Source organism: Anolis sagrei, chromosome 5 (genome assembly GCF_037176765.1).
Source record: "Anolis sagrei isolate rAnoSag1 chromosome 5, rAnoSag1.mat, whole genome shotgun sequence".
NCBI lineage: Eukaryota > Metazoa > Chordata > Lepidosauria > Squamata > Dactyloidae > Anolis > Anolis sagrei.
The window spans coordinates 162,106,410-162,127,418 of record NC_090025.1 but is presented as its reverse complement, the minus strand read 5'-3'; the positions used below and the strand labels follow the sequence as shown (position 1 = coordinate 162,127,418).

At 40.0% G+C, this 21,009-nt stretch overlaps 1 protein-coding gene across 1 annotated transcript in view; it reads left to right on the top strand.

Moving 5' to 3' along the window:
• The first annotated feature begins 5,585 nt into the window (after positions 1-5,585).
• Positions 5,586-21,009, top strand: part of SGSM3 (small G protein signaling modulator 3) — a 39,110-nt gene continuing 23,686 nt past the window's right edge. Inside the window, exons 1-4 of the mRNA XM_060777103.2 lie at positions 5,586-5,669; positions 16,214-16,308; positions 17,535-17,587; positions 19,513-19,598. Of these exons, the coding sequence (XP_060633086.2) occupies positions 17,581-17,587; positions 19,513-19,598 (93 nt within the window). The 5' untranslated portion in view covers positions 5,586-5,669; positions 16,214-16,308; positions 17,535-17,580. The remainder of the gene's footprint in view (positions 5,670-16,213; positions 16,309-17,534; positions 17,588-19,512; positions 19,599-21,009) is intronic.

Below are 21,009 nucleotides of genomic sequence, written 5' to 3'. Positions count from 1 at the left end.
AGCACTTCTGGAGAAGAATTGACAGGAACATTTAAGATAATACTGGCCTTGTAGCCACAGGTTTACAGAGGGTCTCACCCATTCATGAGAAGGGCACTGTCACTATAATTGTTAGACAGAACAGGAAATGTATGAAGCATAAAATATGGTACAATATTCCTTGGTACAAAGTATTTAGTTTACTGGATTTTTTTTTGTGTCAGGAGCGACTTGAGAGACTGCAAGTTGCTTCTGGTGTGAGAGAATTGGCCATCTGCAAGGACGTTGCCCAGGGAATGCCCAGATGTTTTACCATCCTGTGGGAGGCTTCTCTCATGTCCCCTCATGAGAAGCTGGAACTGACAGATGGGAGCTCACCCCACTCCCCGGATTCAAACTGCCGACCTTTCAGTCAGCAGTCCTGCAGACACAAGGGTGTAACCCATTGCTCCCCTGGGGGCTCCAGTTTACTGACTACAAAATAGAGATATATAACAAAATGAAGCAATTTTTTGCTTTAGAATGAGAATTACACTGCAATTAGTGATGTTGGTGTAGCTTTCAAGTGTTAATGCACACAAACAAAACAAAGGGGTTTGCTAGATGAACTTCACAATTATCAAGATAATTCTGTATCCAGGGAGAAGAGAGGAGACTAATTTTGTACTGGCCTTCTGAAGAACCAAATCTTCTTAAAGAAATTATAATTTCTATCCTTACTGCTCAGTTGTCAGTACGCCATTATTCCAGTATGGATTCTCATTTCCCATTGTCTTTGAATTGTTCCAGGTTCCTGTGTGTATGTGCCTTTGTAAAGAAACCTAACTTTGTAGTGTAGCAACAGTCCCTTGTTATAAATAATTCAAATTATCCTGTGAAATTATGAATTTAAAAGACATGAATGTGTATGTCATTCTTTGTTACATTATAGATTGAAAGACCTTTGTGTGTCCTGTAGAACATGAAGTGCCATGCATCTCAATTGAGCTTTTTCAATAGTAGCAAAAATAAAATATTTTTGAAATGTGACTAGAAGAAAATAAGTGAAAGAATCTAAAATTCTGGATTTTCAAAGAATACTGAAGTTTGAATGCTTTCAGTTGGAATGAAGACTGAATGTTGTCAGCAGAAACCAAAACAAAAGTTAATTTCAAGTGGGAACACACACTTTTCTGTTTTCCATATGGTAAGGTAGAGATAGTTATCCAAAATAAGAGTACTTTTGAATCACACCGAAATTTATCTAGTCCTGCATTCTGTTCTTATTGTGGTCAAATAAGTAACATTTGAGAAGCTCTCAAGCAATACATAAGTTCTGAAGTGATCAAAATGTCTAGCAACCCCATATTTCATCAAGTTTCCCAATCCCCCTTTAAAGTTACTAACTTTGCAACTAACTCATAAAAGCAAACACCATAGCTGTGATACAAAAAAAAGTATTGAGGTGTATCTGAAATGTCCCACCATTCAGCACAGCCATTGATACTGCTCTGAAGATAAAATACTTGAATTCTCTAGTGCAGTGGTTCTCAACCTGGGGTCCCCAGATGTTTTTGGCCTACAACTCCCAGAAATCCCAGCTAGTTTATCAGCTTTTAGGATTTCTGGGTGTTGTAGGCCAAAACGATATGGGGACCCCAGGTTGAGAACCACTGCTCTAGTGGTTCTTAACTTCGAGTGGTTCTTAACATCTAGTGGTTCTAAGCCTGTGGGTCGCAGACCACCAGTGAGCCGCAAGGACGAAAATCTGGTCCTTGAGCCTCCTTCCTCTTTTTTTAAAATTTCCACTCATTTTGTGCCGCCTGCCACTCCTTCCCTGTCGCTGACCATGGCATATGTTCTGTACCAGAAACTAGAGCTGATTTGGTCTAGCCAATGAAATTTTCTGAATCGGCACTCCAAACTGAATCTAAAGTTGACCAAAAACCCTTTCGTAACCCTTTTGGTACTAATGTTGGAGAGTGGTTCCTGGTCAAGTTGTCTCTGGTCAAAAAAAAAGGTTAGGAACCACTGCTCTAGGTACATACTGTTGAATATGGTGGTCTCCGGATGGGGGCCAGTCATTGGTGAGTTTCCAAGAAAGATAGCTGTAGTCAATGCACACCATTCTGGTGCTGTGCTTTAGGAAAAATGCATATCAATCCTTTTCACGTTCATATTTATTTCTGAAACTGCTTCATTTCTAAATTGACAGTTATTTTAACAGTGTTTCAATTGCAGCTTGCAGGGCATTGGACTTCACTATTTAAAATTGTGGATCATGCCTGGCCTGGAAATGTAGGTTATTTACAGATTTCGATAACATTGTTCACCATTTAAACACTCAAAGCTTTGAGGAAGGTGAAGCTTTTGTCATTTTGATAAGGCTGTAGGGGGCGCTACTGAGTTTGGGAAAAGGAATATAGTTTGGAAAAAGGAACATACTCCTTTTCCCAGGGGAACTTCAGTTTCCCTGTTCATCTTAATGTGGGAGAGGCCAACACAACACAAACCTATACAAACACAAAGAGTAGGGCTTTCCTGCTTCTTTCCCATTTATTTACGCTTTGGGTGAATAATAAAAGTCATGGCATTAACTGCACATTAGTCAATGAATAATGCCTAAGAAGTCAGTATTCAAAGGAGCAATTGGAGTTACCTCTCTCTCTGAAGGATTCTTATTTAATGTGTGTTTGCAGAATTTTTATAGTATTTGTGTATTTTTAACTGTGCTGTGACTTGCCTTGAGCCATGGGGAGAGGCGGGTAAGAAATAAAATTGTTATTTTGTCAAAACAACCACCAACAGAAAGAGGCAAAGTTGGTATTAGAATATGCCCTTTCTATTATATGATTTTAACCACATTGTACCAGTAACCAGGTTGAGTATCCCATATCTGAAATGCTTGGGACTAGAGATGTTTAGGATTTTGGAGTTTTTTTAATTTGCAGATACTTACACAAGATACCTTAAGAGATAGGACCCAGACATAAGAATGAAATTCATGTATGTTTCATACATAATGTTATAAACATAGCCTGAAGTTAATTTTAATTTACATAATTTTGTACATGAAATAAAAATAAATATGTACATTGAATCATCAGAAAAGAGAGGCGTTGCTCTCTGAGTCACCCACAGTGTCTATTTTGGAGGATTTCAGATTTAATTTTATAATATACAATTATAACATTGTGTATAAATGAATTTTGTGTTTAAACCAGGATCGCATCTCATTGGATTATTATGTACAAACCATATATGCAAACCTAAAAATAATCCAAGTATTTTGGGTAACAGATGCTCAGCTTGCATAATGCTCAGAAGGTTTTAAGGGCTGTTTATGTAGCCCAGGCATAGCAAACTTTGGCCCTTTTGAACTTCAACTCCCACAATTCCTAAGAGTTGGTAAGCTGTAAGGAATTGTGGAAATTGAAGTCCAAAACACCTGGAGGATCCAAGTTTGCCCATGCCTGGTTTATTTACTTGTGTCAGAAGCAAATTGAGAATACAGTTGTATAAAAACACAAAGTTTAAATCTTGGCATTATGCTAAATTTCTTTTGACAAGAAGCTGGCCACTTCAAGTGCTTTTGGTGTTGCAGTAAAAAAAGTCTTATATTGTGCAGGTGGCAGGACTCAGACTGGTCTTACTACATGCCTGGCGTAGCGCAATTACCTTTTCATAGGGTTTTCTGAGGCAAGGAAGATGCCCTGAACTATATTTCAGTTGCTTATACTCTATGGATTGCTATGAGTTTTCCGGGCTGTATGGCCATGTTCCAGAAGCATTCTCTCCTGTTATTTCACCCACATCTATGGCAGGCATCCTCAGAGGTTGTGAGGTCTGTTGGAAATTAGGCAAGTGAGGTTTATATATCTGTGGAATGTCCAGGGTGGGAGAAAGAACTCTTTGTCTGTTTGAGGCAGGTGTGAATGTTGCAATTGACCACCTTGATTAGCATTGAAGGGCCTTGCAGCTTGAAAGCCTGGGGGAATCCTTTGTTGTGAGGTATTAGCTAGCCCTGATAGATTCTTGTCGGGAATTCCCTTTTTTTTAATGTTGCCCTTTATTTACTGTCCTGATTCTAGAGTTTTTTAATACTGGTAGCCAGATTTTGTTCATTCTCATGGTTTCTCCCTTTCTGTTGAAATTGTTTACGTGCTTGTGGATTTCAATGGCTTAACTGCGTAATAGTCTGACATGGCGGTTATTAGAGTGGTGCTCTAATAAAATTCTGTGTCCAGGTTGATTCATCAGGTGCTCTGCTATGGCTGACTTCTCTGGTTGAGTTATTCTGCAGTGCCTTTCATTTTCCTTGATTCGTGTTTGGGCAATGCTGCATTTGATGGTCCCTATGTAGGTCTCTATGTAGAACTGTGGTGCTGGAGGAAAGTTCTGAGAGTGCCTTGGACTGTGAGAAGATCCAACCAGTCCATTCTTCAAGAAATAAAGCCTGACTGCTCATTGGAGGGAAGAATAGTAGATGCCAAGATGAAGTACTTTGGCCACATCATGAGAAGAAAGGAAAACTTAGAGAAGTCAGTTAATCTGGGGAAAATGGAAGGAAAAAGGAAGAGGGGCCGACCAAGGGCAAGATGGATGGATGGTATCCTTGAAGTGACTGGATTGACCTTGAAGGAGGTGGGGGTAGCGATGGCCGACAGGGAGCTCTGGCGTGGACTGGTCCATGAAATCACGAAGAGTCGGAAACGACTGAACGAATGAACAACAACATGTAGACTTGTCCACAGTTGCATGGTATACGGTTAAACCTCATTTATTTATTTATTTATTTATTTATTTAGAGCTTTTATATATCGGTCTTCTCGACCTCTGAAGAGGGACTCAGGCCGGTTCACAACAAAGGATTCATAAACTAGTTTAAAACATCCCATCCCATAATACACTGATGCATAAAATACATTAAAAACGCTTGCCTAGTTTCCAACAGACCTCAATCAGGGCCAGCTAACACCTCGCAACACAGGATCCTCCAGGCAGCAACCAGCCAGACGTTGAAGCTGCAAGGCCATTCAATGCTAACCAAGGTGGCCAATTACAACATTCACACTTGTCTCATGCAGACAAGAGTTCTTTCTCCCACCCTGGTCATTCCACAGATAGATAAACCTCACTTGCCTAGTTTCCAACAGACCTCAATCAGGTCCAGCTAACACCTCCCAACACAGGATCCTCCAGGCAGCAACCAGACAGACTTTGAAGCTGCAAGGCCATTCAATGCTAATCAAGGTGGCCAATTGCAACATAAATCTTACTTACTTACTTACTTAGATAAACCTTACTTGCCTAGTTTCCAACAGACCTCACAACCTCTGAGGCTGCCTGCCATAGATGTGGGAAAAACATCATGAGAGAATGCTTCTGGAACATGTCAATACAGCCTGGAAAACTCACAGCAACCCAAGGAAGCCGAGAAAGCCTTCGACAACACATTATATTCTATTTATTTCCTCGGAAATCTAGGCTACAGACCTGTCTGTCTATTATACGAGGCCTCTCAATCAAGAACTACCAGGGATAACCTTTCTGCTGAGCTTCCTGTGCTCTTAGGGACTACTCCCATGATGCTCTGCGTGCTCCTTCCCTCCCGCAGGTGGGAAGGGGTTTCCGCTTCGCACTGCGCATGCGTGCCTCTGAGCCGGGGTGCTGACGGGAGGCCCAGGAGCGGTCCCTCGTCGAGGAGAGCGGTAAGTAGGTGTGCTTTTGCGGGCTTCCTTCCTCCTTTCCTTCCAGGGAAGAAGCCGGGTGAGCAGGACAGAAGCTGGGAGGGCGTTTGTGCGCCTGGCCTCCCCGGGAAACACGTCAGGTTGTCGTTCTCCCTCAGGGATACGCTTGGCGAAGGTGGCGTTGAGGAAGGAAACCGACATCCGGGACATTTTGGCATTTGGACACCGCTTTGACGGCCAGGCTCTATGCTGAGGAATCCTGGGGTTGGGCATTCCGTGAGGCGCAGAGAACGGCTGTCAATCAGCACTCATTCTACAGTGTAGATTAGGCATGGGCCAACTTGGGCCCTCCAGGTGTTTTGGACTCCAACTCCCACCATTCCTAACAGCCTCAGGCCCCTTCCTTTTCCCCCTCAGCCGTAAGCGGCTGAGGGGGAAAAGGAAGGGGCCTGAGGCTGTTAGGAATGGTGGGAGTTGGAGTCCAAAACACCTGGAGGGCCCAAGTTGGCCCATACCTGGTGTAGCTGTACCTAGAAGGAAATAATCTGGCCTCAACAACACCAGCTTCCCTCCCTCTGAATGTAAGGTAGGGTTGATTACAAGCTGGAATGTGTCCAGAGGAGGGCGACTAAAATGATCAAGGGTCTGGAGAACAAGCCCTATGAGGAGCGGCTTAAGGAGCTGGGCATGTTTAGCCTGAAGAAGAGAAGGCTGAGAGGAGATATGATAGCCATATATAAATATGTGAGAGGAAGTCACAGGGAGGAGGGAGCAAGCTTGTTCTCTGCTTCCCTGGAGACTAGGACGCGGAACAATGGCTTCAAACTACAAGAAAGGAGATTCCATCTGAACATGAGGAAGGACTTCCTGACTGTGAGAGCCGTTCAGCAGTGGAACTCTCTGCCCCGGAGTGTGGTGGGGGCGCCTTCTTTGGAGGTTTTTAAACAGAGGCTAGATGGCCACCTGTCAGGGGTGCTTTGAATGCAATATCCCTGCTTCTTGGCAGGGGGTTGGACTGGATGGCCCATGAGGTCTCTTCCAACTCTATGATTCTATGCTTACCCTAACAGGTAGAATAAAGTGCTTCACAGGACATTTTGCAGAAAATTGGTTAGATCAGGGAATTATTGTTCGTTCGTTCAGGGAAGGCACATTGGAACAGCAAGTTTCAAACTCCTCCTAAAGACTGCCAATGTGGGATCTTGCCTAATATCCTTGGGGAGCGAGTTCCAGAGTCGTGTGACCACCACAGAAAATGCCCTCGCCCCCAGAAGTCACAACTGTGAAGGGGGTGGGAGCAAGAGAAGGGCCTCTCCAGACGATCGAATAGATTGCGTGGGTTCGTTAACGGAAATGTGATCAAGCAGGTAGGCGGGCTCTAAACCATTTGGGGCTTTATAAGCAAGATCCTGCACCTTGAATTAGGACTGGAAAATAAAGATAGAAAAGCAAAAGAACAAACACTGGAGAAGGATTGGGAAGGAAGACTTTCTCCTTCCCAAAAAAGCGTCCCCATGCTCTGGTCCTCCAGGTGTTTTGGGACATATCTGTACTGTATAATTAATGCAGTTTGGCGCCACTTTTAACTACGAGGGCTCAAGGCATGGAATTATGGGAGTTGCAGTTTGCAGGGTCTTCAACCATCTCTGTCCAAGAGTGCTGGTGCATCACCAAACTACAGCTCCCTGGATTCCATAGCATTGTGTCATTAAGACGTTTGCTTCTTGGGAGGAGAGCAATGGCCAATCTCGATAAAATAGTTGATTTTTTTAATTTGTCGTGTCAGGAGCAAACCAAAACAGTAGTACTGCATTAAAAACAAACAAACAAAACACAAAGTTTGCAGACTTGGTATTCTGTTAAATGTCCTTTGATCAGTATCTGGCCATTTGGAGTGCCTCTGGTGTTGCTGCAAGAAGGTCCTCCATTGTGCATGTGGCAGGGCTCAGGTTGCATTGCAGCAGGTGGTCTGTGGTTTGCTCTTCTCCACACTCGCATGTTGTGGATTCCACTTTGTAGCCTCATTTCTTAAGGTTGGCTTTCCACCTTGTGGTGCTAGAGCCCAGTCTGTTCAGCCCCTTCCAAGTCACCCAGTTTTCTGTGCCCAGGAGGGAGTCTCTCATTTGGTACCAGCCATTGATTGAGGTTCTGGGCTTGATAAAATAGTGGAAGGAGTGGGAAGGAAGACTTCCTCCTTCCCAAAAGAGATTCCCCATGCTCTGGTCCTTGAGGTGTTTTGGGTCGCATCTGTACTGTATAATTAATGCAGTTTGGCACCACCTTTATCTGCCAGGGCTCAAGGCTATGGAATCATGGGAGTTGCAGTTCACAGGTCTTCAGCCACCTCTGCCCAGAAGTGCTGGTACCTCACCAAACTAAAGCTCCCAGATTCCATAGCATTGAGTCATGAAGATGTTTGCTTCTTGGGAGGAGAGCAGTGACCAATCCTGATAAAATAATGAAGGCGTGGGAAGGAAGTCTTTCTCCTTCCCAAAAGGGATTCCCCATGCTCTGGTCCTCCAGGTGTTTTGGGGCACATCTGTACTGTATAATTAATGCAGTTTGGCACCACTTTTAACTGCCAGGGCTCAAGGCTATGGAATCATGGGAGTTGGACTTTATAGGGTCTTCAACCACCTCTACCCAAGAGTGCTGGTGCCTCACTGAACTATAGCTCCCCGGATTTCATAGCATTGAGTTATGAAGACGTTTCCTCTTGGGAGGAGAGCAATAGCCAATCTCGATTGAATAGAGAAGCGTAGAGACATCACACTGGCAACGAAGGTCCACATTGTTAAAGCAGTGGTATTCCCCGTAGTGACCTATGGATGCGAGAGCTGGACCATAAGGAAGGCTGAGCAAAGGAAGATAGACACTTTTGAACTGTGGTGCTGGAGGAAAATTCTGAGAGTGCCTTGGACCACATGAAGATCAAACCAATCAGGAAATAATGCCCGGCTGCTCACTGGAGGGAAGGATATTAGAAGCAAAGATGAAGCACTTTGGCCAAATATTGAGAAGACATTAAAGCTTGGAGAAGATAATAATGCTGGGGAAAATGGAAGGAAAAAGGAAAAGAGGCCAACCAAGGGAAAGATGGATGGATGTTATCCTTGAAGTGACTGGCTTGACCTTGAAGGAGCTGGAGGTAGCGACCACCAACATGGGGCTCTGGCGTGGGCTGGTCCGTGAGGTCACAAAGAGTCAGAAATGACTGAACGAATAAACAAGAACCACGAGTCATTGCACTTGAAGTGGTGTCAGACTGCATTAATTCTATAGTATGGCTACTCCCAGAATTTATGCACATTACCCAAAGTGGCTGAGGCTTCTGGTAGCTGGTCAATAATAATAATAACAACAACAACAACAACAACAACATTATTTGTATTCCACCCTATCTCCCCAAGGGGACTCAGGGCGGATTCCAACAGGCAAAAAGGCAAACATTCAATTCCTTGAAAAACAATAGATACAAATATAATAAACAAACCAACCAAATCCCACATTAGAACAATATCTAAAACCAAATTATAAACACACAATCTAAGAATAATGAAGACTCTAACCTATCAATTAAATTAACATAGAAGCACAAACAACAATAGAGTTTGAGAATCATTGCAGTCTCTGGTTGCAGACATCTGGTTGAAAAGGTGGGTAGAAATGGTAAATTTTGTAATTTGGTTGGGAAGGTAGGTTTGTGGTAGCACTATTTTTTTTTTCAGCTTATGGATGGAAGGTATCCTAGAAGTGACTGGCTTGACCTGTGCTTTCTGTGCTTTGTGGTGTTGTTAGATGTGTCCTGTATTTTCGGTTATGCATGTGTTTGTCTATTACATATATTTAATAGTAATATTTTTATACAATGAAAGGTCAATCAGCAGAAGGCATTGGGGGATAATTCTCCTGCTCCAGCTGCTAAATCGAAGAGTCAGGCCGGATAGCACACCTGAACCTAGAAATCCCTAATCGTAGGCCTCACCTGGTTTACAATGCCCAAACACCAGGAAGTTGTAAGAAGCCTTATTTGTTCTTTCTCCTGTTAAACAAACCACAGAAAAAAGGGAGGAGAGGAAAAGTGTAGTCTGCAACAGTCTTAAGATAGAGTGCAAGGTGTGTTGTGTCATCTTAACTAGATTAAAATGTGATTTTCAACTAACGAGCTAATCTCAAGTCTGCAGAACACTATTCCCTTAATCTGAGTTTTAGATTTTCCCCTGTAAAGAAACAATCATGCTGCCTAATACCTTTGTGTACTTTATAATGCTTGGAAATGAGAAGTTAAACATAAAAGTCAGTGACTAGGAACCACGGTGACGCAATGGGTCAAGCCCTTGTGCCGGCTAAACTGCTGACCTAAAGGTCTGCGGTTTAAATCAGCAAGATGGGATGAGCTCCCATCTGTCAGCTCCAACTTCCCATGTGGGGACATGAGAGAAGACTCCCACAGGATGGTAACACATCCGGGCATCCCCTGGGTAACATCTCTGCAGATGGCTAATTCTCTCGCACCAGAAGCGACTTGCAGTTTCTCAAGTCCTTCTGACATGATAAAAAACACCTTTAGATAGGGAGGCATATGTTTCTCTCTTTTGTTTTCAACAAGTCTGTATAATTTAGTGTGTCTTACTGAAATTGCTATATAGATAATAAAAACATAATTTATCACTGTTTCTTCTGTAAAAACAAATTGTTAATATTTTATTAAGTGTATCCACCACCTTAATGAGAAATCATCATGTAATTTAGATGTTTTGTTTTTTGTCCATACTTGTTTTAAAATCTTTGCTTACGTAGAGTTCCCTGTATTACCTTTTATACTCAATTAATTTTGTGAATCTTCTATTTATTCCTTAATCCTGTCCCTTACATATATGTTGCTTTACATTTTTAAAATGGCTGGAATTGCCCCTCACATGTTAACTCGTATTTGTCTGTTTAAAAATAAACCCTGATCAAGTATTTTGAAGCTCAAAGATAGCTGTGTCACTTGATTTTCCAATATTGCAGTGAATATCTGTGTCATAGAGAAAAAGAATGAAAAGCACAATTAATGTTAAAATTAATGTCAGTTATTAATATAGATGACATTCTCATGTTAGGGACAGTATATGCTGCTTCTTGATATGAAATGATACAATTTTTTTATACCTCTCATGGAAAGTTTTGCTTTTTCTGCGATGACTCACGAGTCCACCCTGCAATTGTCTGACTCACTATTTGAGATAATTCTTGGTTGGTTTTAATTCATTGTTCAATGCCCTTTTCTTGCATCCACGTCTTGTTTTTGTCAATTTGCTTTGCCTCCCAGACTTTCCTTTCAAAATTTTCCTTCTCACAACAGGTGCTCTCTCAGAGATTATTATTATTAATATTTAGTACTTCCAATGTTGTCGGAGGGCATATATGTATGCCAAAAAGGAAGTTTTTAAAAGGGCACATTAATTGAAGGGCTCCTCGCACTACTTATTCAAATTATATTGGATACATTTCTTTAGAAAAGGCAGAGGAACGAGAGACCAAATTGCCAATATCCGCTGGATAATGGAGAAAGGCAGGGAGTTTCAGAAAAACATCTATTTCTGTTTCATTGACTATTCTAAAGCCTTTGACCGTGTGGATCATAATAATTTGTGGCAGGTTCTTGGTAGTATGGGCATACCATATCATCTTGTCTCTCTCCTGAAGAATCTGTATAAGGACCAAGTAGCAACAGTAAGAACTGACCATAGAACAACAGACTGGTTCAAGACTAGGAAAGGTGTATGGCAGGGTTGTATACTCTCACCCAACCTATTCAAATTGTATGCAGAACACATCATATTTATTTATTATTATTTATTTATTTATTTCTTGCATTTATTGACCGCCCCTCTCAGCCCGAGGGCGACATCATGCGATGTGCAGGGCTTGAGGAATGCAAGGCTGGGGTGAAAATTGCTAGAAGAAACATTAACAATCTTAGATATGCAGATGACACCACTTTGATGGCCAAAAACGAGGAGGAGTTGAGGAGCTTTCTAATCAAGGTGAAAGAAGAAAGCGCAAAAGCTGGGTTGCAGCTAAACATAAAAAAAACAAGATTGTGGCAACAGGAATGATTGATAACTGGGAAATAGAGGGAGAAAACATGGAGGCAGTGACAGACTTTGTATTTCTAGGTGCAAAGATTGCTGTAGACGCAGACTGCAGCCAAGAAATCAGGAGATGCTTACTTCTTGGGAGGAGAGTAGTGTCCAATCTCGATAAAATAGTGAAGAGTAGAGACATCACACTGGCAACGAAGACCCGCATAGTTAAAGCGATGGTGTTCCCCATAGTCACCTACGGATGTGAGAGCTGGACCTTAGGGAAGGCTGAGCAAAGGAAGATAGATGCCTTTGAACTGTGGTGTTGGAGGAAAGTTCTGAGAGTGCCTTGGACCACCAGAAGATTCAACCAGTCCATACTTCAGGAAATAAAGCCCGACTGCTCATTGGAGGGAAGGATAGTAGAGGCAATGATGAAGTACTTTGGCCACATCATGAGAAGAAAGGAAAGCTTAGAGAAGACAATTATGCTGGGGAAAATGGAAGGAAAAAGGAAGAGGGGCCAACTAAGGGCAAGATGGATGGATGGGAACCCTTGAATTGACTGGATTGACCTTGAAGGAGCTGGGAGTGGTGACAGCTGACAGGGATCTCTGGCATGGGCTGGTCCATGAGGTCATGAAGAGTCGGAAACGACTGAACAAATGAACAACAAGAAAAAACCAACACATTTCTGTACATCTGGTAAACTCCAGTGACTCCAAATATATTTATTTCAGAGTGAATATATCTGAGTTGAATCTGTGGTGTGTGTCTGGTATTTCTCACTAAGAGAGATAAGTGAATGTCAACTTTTCCATTTTTTATTTTGGTTTTCAGAATTTTTATCTTGCATAAGCAGTTGTGATGCTTGAGGGAATATAAAATCTATGGTTTTGACCCAAGGAATGCATATATCTTCAAAATAATAAGTAAAAATTTGGGATGGAAGCAAGGGTTTTTGTTTACCACATATCTTTGAGTGTCAATGGGTACTTTGCATTTCAAAGAACTGTTACCTTGATGTTACTTTGAAATAATCCTTGTCTGAGCCTTCAGTGCTGGTACTAAGCACCTTGATGTTGTACACAAGACTATGTGTTGCATAGAAACTGGAAATATTTTCCAAGTTCTATGCTGGTTTAGAACTTCAAGATTAATTTAAAGAAGTCTCTGATTTAATAGAGACACAGCTTGCTACCTATTAGGTCAGTTCCAAAACTGGAATTGCTTTCTTTGCATTAGGGCAAATAAGAAGAAAAAACAAATTACACAATTCGCTTGTCTTGGCAATGTAAGACTTAACAGCTTGCCAGATTTGTTTTAATGTCAAGCAGTTCCATCAGAAATATGAAGATTACAAAGACCTTTCTTGTCTTAGAGAAATGGCTTTGAAAGCTATAACAAGTCTCCTGTTTAACCTTAACTAGAAAGGAAGCTTGTAGTTCGTATTTCAGCTCCACCATAAGATTGCAGCTGAATGGTGTTGAGCATCAACTGTACCTCCTCAAAAATAAGGCTTTTAGGTCTAACAGAAAAATCCTGACCCTTAGAGAGAGAACTATATTAGTTTGTTACAGCAAAAAAAAACCCTCTTGTTACCTTTAAGACTATCAAATTAATATTGGCATATATGTGATCAAAAGATGTGAAATTTCACACCTGATGAACTGATCTCTAGTCCAAAAAGTTTGTACTTGAATGAATTTGTTAGTCTTGAAGGGATCCTGAGGCTTAATTTTATTGACAAAGAGACACTGTTTCACTTGGTAACATTCCTTTTGTGATGTTACACTTTAATATTAACTCATAAGACACAATCAGTTTGCACATGTTGCCTGATCTGTACAGGAAATCTTTGCTGTAGTTTGCCACTCTCACAAAGACTTCAAAATGTTTTGTTTTCTAAATCAGAACAGAATTAATACATTTCTGATTCTTGTCTTTACCCCAGAACCTGTAATAGCTGTGTTGTACTGTATATCCTTTTCCTGTAAATATAGTTAATTTCTTAATTGCATAGAGAATCTTAGTTAATAATTATTTTAATATCCTCTGAGTTATGTGCCAGCTGTTTAAAACACACAATACAACAGTAATGCTGTAAAACAATGACCAAAGAAATAGAACATTAAATCAAGATAAGACCAGCAGCATAGACTAAAATAGTTCAGCATATAAACCAATGTTAAACCAATAAAGCAAAATACATTCCTGGAAGAAGGGATAAATCTAAGCAGAGGGTGTGGCTTTAATGTTTCCTTTAATTGCACAATCCTACCTTTTGCAGTATGAAACTTAGCTGAGTTTTTACAAGTCCGTGGATCATATTACAATATTTATATTGGTTATGTAGACCTAGCTAGCTTCATGAGGTACTAAAAGAATGAGGATTTTAACATGCCTTTGTCAGATGCTTCACTGTATTGTGTAGCTATTTTGTTAGGGAGTGGTTCCTGGTCGAGCGGTTCCTGGTCAATAAAAGGTTGGGAACCACTATTACAGAGGAATGTACAGCAACTCTGGAGCTGGTGTCATTTACCTCCAATATTTTTGGAAAATATGTTCTCTCTGTCTTTGAATCTCAGCTGTTTGAAGAAAGTATGACTTGCTTGGAGCACTTTTTCGCCTGAATGGGACTACATTTATGTGTGTGACGACACAGAAATAAATAAACAGCCCTTGTAATAAATCCAGTTGGTAGATTTATTATATATAATTATTATTATTATTATTATTATTAAACTTTATTTGTACCCCGCTAGCACCTCCCGAAGGACTCGATGCGGCTTACAAAGGCCAAGGCCTCAATACACAACATAACAATACACCTAAAACAAATTAAAACAATTAAAGCAATATTAAAACAACAAAACCCCAAGCAATAAACAATACATCAAACACAATAAAGGGTACAGGATTAAAAGTGCTGATGTGACAGGTGATATGTAAGGGTTATAGGACAAGTGCAGTGTGCAGTGTGCGGCAATCTTAATTCTAATAAAGTGCTTCTGGGACTTGGTATTGGAGATTTCCTAATCGGGGAAGGCACATCGGAACAGCCAGGTCTTCAAGTTCTTTCTGAAGACTGCCAATGTGGGGGCCTGTCTAAGATCTTTGGGGAGAGTGTTCCAGAGACGGGGGGGGGGGCACCACGGAGAGGGCCCTGTCTCATGTCCCCACCAAACGTGCTTGCGATGCAGGCGGGATCACGAGCAGGGCCTCTCCAGATGAACGTAGTGAGCGCGTGGGTTCGTAGATGGAGATGCGGTCCCACAGGTAGGCTGTCCTATTGAATCAGTTGTTGAGTAGTGAGTCAATACTTATGTAAATTATGTTGATTCTGTGGTTCTTTTATAATTGGACCTTCAAAGTGACATCCAATGAAAAGTGTTAACTTTCCTCCCAAATTTAAATGCGTGGAGGGGAAAATGCCTCCTCCCCTTCCCCCCCCCCCCCCCACAGTTAATGAGAGAGTATTTAGTCTTCTCTAATTCTTACACAAATCTTACTCTTTACATAGTTTTTAGATATGAGTTTGAGGCAGTAGATATGTGAACAACTTCACTTTATTCATTATTCTAAAAGAAAATACTATATAATTGTGACCTCCTCCTAATTTAGGATGTTCTTTTAAATCCAGGCCTTCACATTTCTACATCCAACAATTTTCTTCACAGTGGACTGATGTTTGTGTGTGTGTGTGTTTTGTTTAAAAGAGGAATGAGTGGAAGTGCCACAATTTTATTGGTTGTTCAGGGAGATTGACAACCTTGAGTACCAAAGAATAGCTTGGCGTGAAAAAGGAATGTAGTGAGTTTGTGTTAGATTCCTAGATACCTAACTGAATTAGAGTTCTAGTTCCTCCAGGTCACCAGGTGTGATTCAGCCCACCTTCCTGTGCTAGTTTCCTCTAGCAGCGATGTATTTGCATGCATCTCTCCTTCTCTTGGTCAAGTATTGAAAGCTGTTGCCAAGGAATGTTCCATAGCAACCAAAGGCAAGAAAAACCTGCCCACCTGGTTCAGTTTATCTAATATTCAGCTACTTACGAATATGTTTAGTCAGCTGTGCCCAGGGACACATAAAAGGAATCAGGCCTGATTATCAAACAACGTGTTAGTTTTAGTTGTCCATTATTCAAGTCAATAAAGAAAACTGTCCTGATCCTGCCTAACTATTGCTTTTTCCTGTTGTAGAAAGGACCTGGCGAGTTGAGATCCATAGGATCCTCCATATGCTGGAATACAGGCGTTTATTTAAAATCGTATGCTACAGTACATTTGCTAGTCATAACTTGATACTATAGGACAATAGACTTTTCAAAATGTTTCTGTTATTTATCTTTTTGCTGCATGCTGTCTCATCCATAATATTTGCAATATCAAAATAGCAATTTGATTGTGAACCTTATACTTCTCCCTGCTGGGTCTGAAACAGATGGGGGAAAAACAAATTGTCACTGTTCATCTTATGCAATCTTGTTTTTTGCAGCAATCTCTCAACTTGAGAACTCGAGTCACTTAAATCCCAGCAATGTTATCTCAGAAGGAAAGCAAGAAGTGAATCTCTGAAACCTACTTTATCAGGTTTGTAGTCATATCACACAACATATACTAACAGCTGCCAAAGAAAATGTGTTGGAAATCCCATGTTTAATTTCTACAGGGTAGTATTGTTGATTTCTGCTGGTGGAACTTCTATTGCTAAAGGGAGGAGATCTTCCACTCACAGTGATGGCTGTTGTCAGAGTGGATGACTGCCCAAACACAACCATACCCTTTTCACCAATGACTTTCATCAGTGTTTTAAATGTGTGAAGAAGTCTAGTGTAGAAATGCAGAGGCCTACTAGAATGCTGTTAATATACAACTTAGACTTAATCAATATAATGCAAGACGCAGCGGTAAAGTTATTATATTTGTGCTGTCTTTTTAAATCCATTATAAAATCCCCCCCTCTCTCCCCCCCCCCCCCCAAAAAAAAACAATTTTGAAGATCTTGAGTAGAGATAGGCAAACTGGTCCTACAATTACAGTTGGCCCTTCGAAGGTTGGTGTGGCTCTTGGTGAAAATATTTTTGACACCTCTGCTGTAAAACCCAGATTGGCTGCACTGGCTGAGATTTATTAGAGATTATAGTTTAATTTATCAGGAGTGCAGCTGGTTGACTTTATGATTGAGTGTTTCCATTCTGCACATGTCTTGTGATGCAACAGGAATGGCTACATCGTAGAAAGAATTGTAACCCAAGACCCAAAGCAGGATAGTTACAATTATATTACACATTTTATTCATGGAGGGTTTGATGCATGAAAATTTGAGTTCTAAGCAAGATTTTTTAAAACTTGCCTGATTTCCAGTTATAACATTCATGACCAGGAACTATCAAGCCCTAAAACCGCAGATGTACCACTTAGCATTTGATGAATGTCTGTCACCATGAGAAGTATCTGGGTGGACATTTATTAAGCTCACTCTATCCTTAACATAATAATAATAATAATAATAAAAACTTTATTTATACCCCGCCGCCATCTCCCCAGAGGGGACTTGGAGCAGCTAACATGAGGCCAAGCCCAACAATTACAGCAAATCAAAATAAAACACATACAGTACATAAGAACATACTATGTATCCTTTCCTGGTATGTTAGTTTACCATATAATATTGACAAAGGATCTCTTGGAACATAAGATATATATAAAATGGAGAAAAAAGATTTAATTTAACTGCAACAGTGGAATGGGAACTAATTGGGAATCAGCTACAAATATCCTGTATAATTTTCTTTCTGTATTATGCCTGGATCTAGACTGTAAATCTGAGGGACTTACTGGAGACCACATTCTACTGGTACCATGTCAGGTAAGCGATATTACTAATCATATCCATTTTGTTTACTTAATTTAAATTAATCCTTAGTGATTATATTAAATTAATTACTTTGTATATTGACTGCATACTTTTTATTCTCTTTTTCTCTCCTGTCAGTAAGACTGGTTATTAAATTTGACTTTGTTAATTAGACTAGAACCTTTGAATCAATGGGGTTTATGTAATGACCAAGTCAGCAATTAATCCTGTTTTGATGTTTGTATAATTGTATATTTTAAATTGTGTGCCAATGCTTTTGTTAAGCTGCTTTGAGTCCCCTTGGGTGGAGATAAACCAGGGTAGTAGTAGTAGTAGTAGTAATAATAATAATAATAATAATAACTATTATTATTGCAGGTGTTGGTGTCTGTATTATGATTACTGTTATAACATTTATCCTTATTTTTATTTATATCACAACTTTTAGATTTTATTTGTATTGCTTTTTCCCATTCATTTTTTAAGAAACTAAAAACAGAAATAAAGACTACAATGATGTCCTTTCTGTCCACCGTAAGAGGAATGTTTTTACAACTGGATTAAGATGTCTATTGTAAATCTGAAAAGTGTGTAATCAAAAGTAACAAAGTACTTAGTTGGCTTCAGGACAGGACTGGATTTATTTATGAAAGGCTTATTGGGATTTTCAAAGTATGCATTCCTACTCTAGAGGTCCCAATGAATTCAGTGGATTTTCCCCTTTTATTTGGAGAGAGCAGTTATTTTTCCTCTTCTTATCCATATGTGACTTGGAAGTACTAGTATTAGAATAGGATTTGGACTGTTTCAATAATCAAAACATTTTGGTTGATCATTGCTTCACACTAGTAGTTTTCACAATATGTGCAATCTGAAAAGAAGGGTTTTGTCAGACCAGTTTGACCAGGTAAAAAGAGAAGGGCCGTGCTTTCTAGAATAGGTTAGTTGAGTTATCTGAATGATTTATTATACCAGTCACTTAATAGTTTTGACAAAGAACATGTTTTCACTATTGTTCTCTTCTTATGAAACATTGTAATTAAACTTATGTTAATTCATAAAGGGACTGATGTGTGAAAGATCAATGTAAATGTGTGGAATGTTCATATTAGTATAGTGGGGAGCAGGCCCGTAGCCAGGATTTCGATTTGGGGGGGGGGGGGGGCTGAGTCCGAGTGAAAGAGGGTCTATCCTAGCAAACCTTTTGTATCATTACCCCAATACCCCCATGCATATGGGATATAATGAGTAGGGTGATCAGATCATGATATGAATAAACAGAACAGTTTAAATAATGCACCAGTAAGGCCTTTTCATGAACCACCATGAGAATTTGGGGGGGGGGGGCTGAAGCCCCCCAAGCCCCCCCCGGCTACATTCCTGGTGGGGAGCCATTTCAAAGGTTGGTAGTTGTATCAAGGGACAAAACCATTTTTGCATTTAAGCAGTCTACAAATTAAAGATCATTAGAGCAAAAAGATCAGAACAAAGATAATTTTCTTACAACAAATAAAGACTAGTGTTTAAGGTATCAGTATAGAAATAGTTTGTGCATCCATGTCATACATAAATATTTGCCTGGCAGGTAGATACCGTGCTCATAAATTCTACATAGAAACTCCAATTTTTGTTGTAGGGGTAGGGAAAGAACAAAGTTTGCTATGAATCCCCTCCTTTTCTTTATAATTATTTTAAATGTCCACATCATTTCAGAGCCTGGGGTCAATTTTATCACATTTTAGTGGGCCCGGGTTATTTTAAGCCTAAGAGAGGGCTTTTAAAGAAGTGACAGAAGCGGATTACCAGAGGAAAATTAAGCATGCTAGCTGAATAACCTCCTGAAGTGGTTTATAATTGGCTAATAGCCATGCTGTTGTGGCTGTCCTGTTTTTTTTTACAATTTCATTATGCCTTGTTTCATTTGTTTTTGCCAACAGGAAACTATACTCCAACGGCTGGTGGCCCCTTTTCTGCTCTCACTCCCAGCATATGGCCGCAGGAGATCCTGGCAAAGTACACCCAGGTACAATACAACAACAAGAAGTAATGTCTTTCATATTTCCTTCTTAAGTGGGAAGCCATTGGATTGTGGAGTATGAATGAAGTCAACAATAATTCCAGCAAAATAAGCAGTGAAAGTATGAAGAGTTCTGTTCCTCTTTCAGCAACCTGTAGACTTTTCTGTACATGTTTCACAATGTTCCTTCTCTGTTCTTTCTTGACTGCTCGATTGTTAGGCTTTCTTTCACCAAGCATCTATTTTTTTAAAAACACATTGTTTTCTCTTTAATTACAGCATACTGTTACTTGTACTTCTGCATTTTATTCTGTCTTTTCCTTGTGTTGCTTGTGGCATTCAACGAGACTAATGGTGCTGAAGGCACTCTTTTCAAGTGTGTCTTATGTGGAAGCAGACTAAAGTGTAGTGGACACTGGAAATTGCAATAAAAAGAACCTATGCTTTAAAGTTATTGAAAAGTCAATCATGACATGCTCTTTGTTCTATTTAGGAGAGGGTCATAAGGTTGAGTCTTAATTTTTCTGTCTAGCCTTTAATTCTTCATGTGTACAGAAACCACCAATACCAACTGAAGTCAAACTTCTGAAAATTGACTATTTCAGCTATTCGGTGTTGTGATCCCCATTTTTTGTATCCTAGATTCAAGATTTATCAGAAGTTACTGTTTCAAAACACACAACTTGCTTCCTCATGTTGAAGTCCTCTCCCTTTGAAGCTCCCCAATATTTATTTATTTATTTATTATTTAAACTTATATGCCGCCACTCCCCTAGGGCTCGGAACGGCTTACAAGAACAGACTAAAATCTAAAACAATTTTTAAAAAAACAAAACAGCAATATCAAAGATCAAAAATATAATCCAGTGCAATGTGGATTTTATACAGCTGTGTGGAAGGGGCCTCAAGAGGTCTGATTAGTGCCAAACCTGTTATAATTACAGTTCCAAGTAAAAATATGATATTTCAGTAGTATTGGGGACTAATGGTGATTTTATTCACTTTGCATTTGTGGAATTACTTGTTTTGTCAGGTTTTTAAGTGATAAGTGATTTAATATATTTTTAGTATTTTCAAATTATTGTTATTTATTTCCTAAATTGATTTTATTATACACTGCCTTATGATCCTCAGATAAGGGCAGGATATAAATATTTTATAACTTGGTTCCTGTACCTGTACACACAATGGAAATTGAAACTTCACCTTGAAGCATAACATCCATTACAATAAAGGCTATCTGTGAGGAGCTCTTCCACTTAAGTAAGGGGGGAAAAGCTAGACATCAGCCACATTAAAGAGCATTGTTCTTTGTGACATTCAAGATTGTCATTCAACAGCAGCAGATCTGGGAATTCCCATAGAGTATCAGACTAAAATGTTTGTGTTGATGCCATGTGTATTAAACCAAGAATTC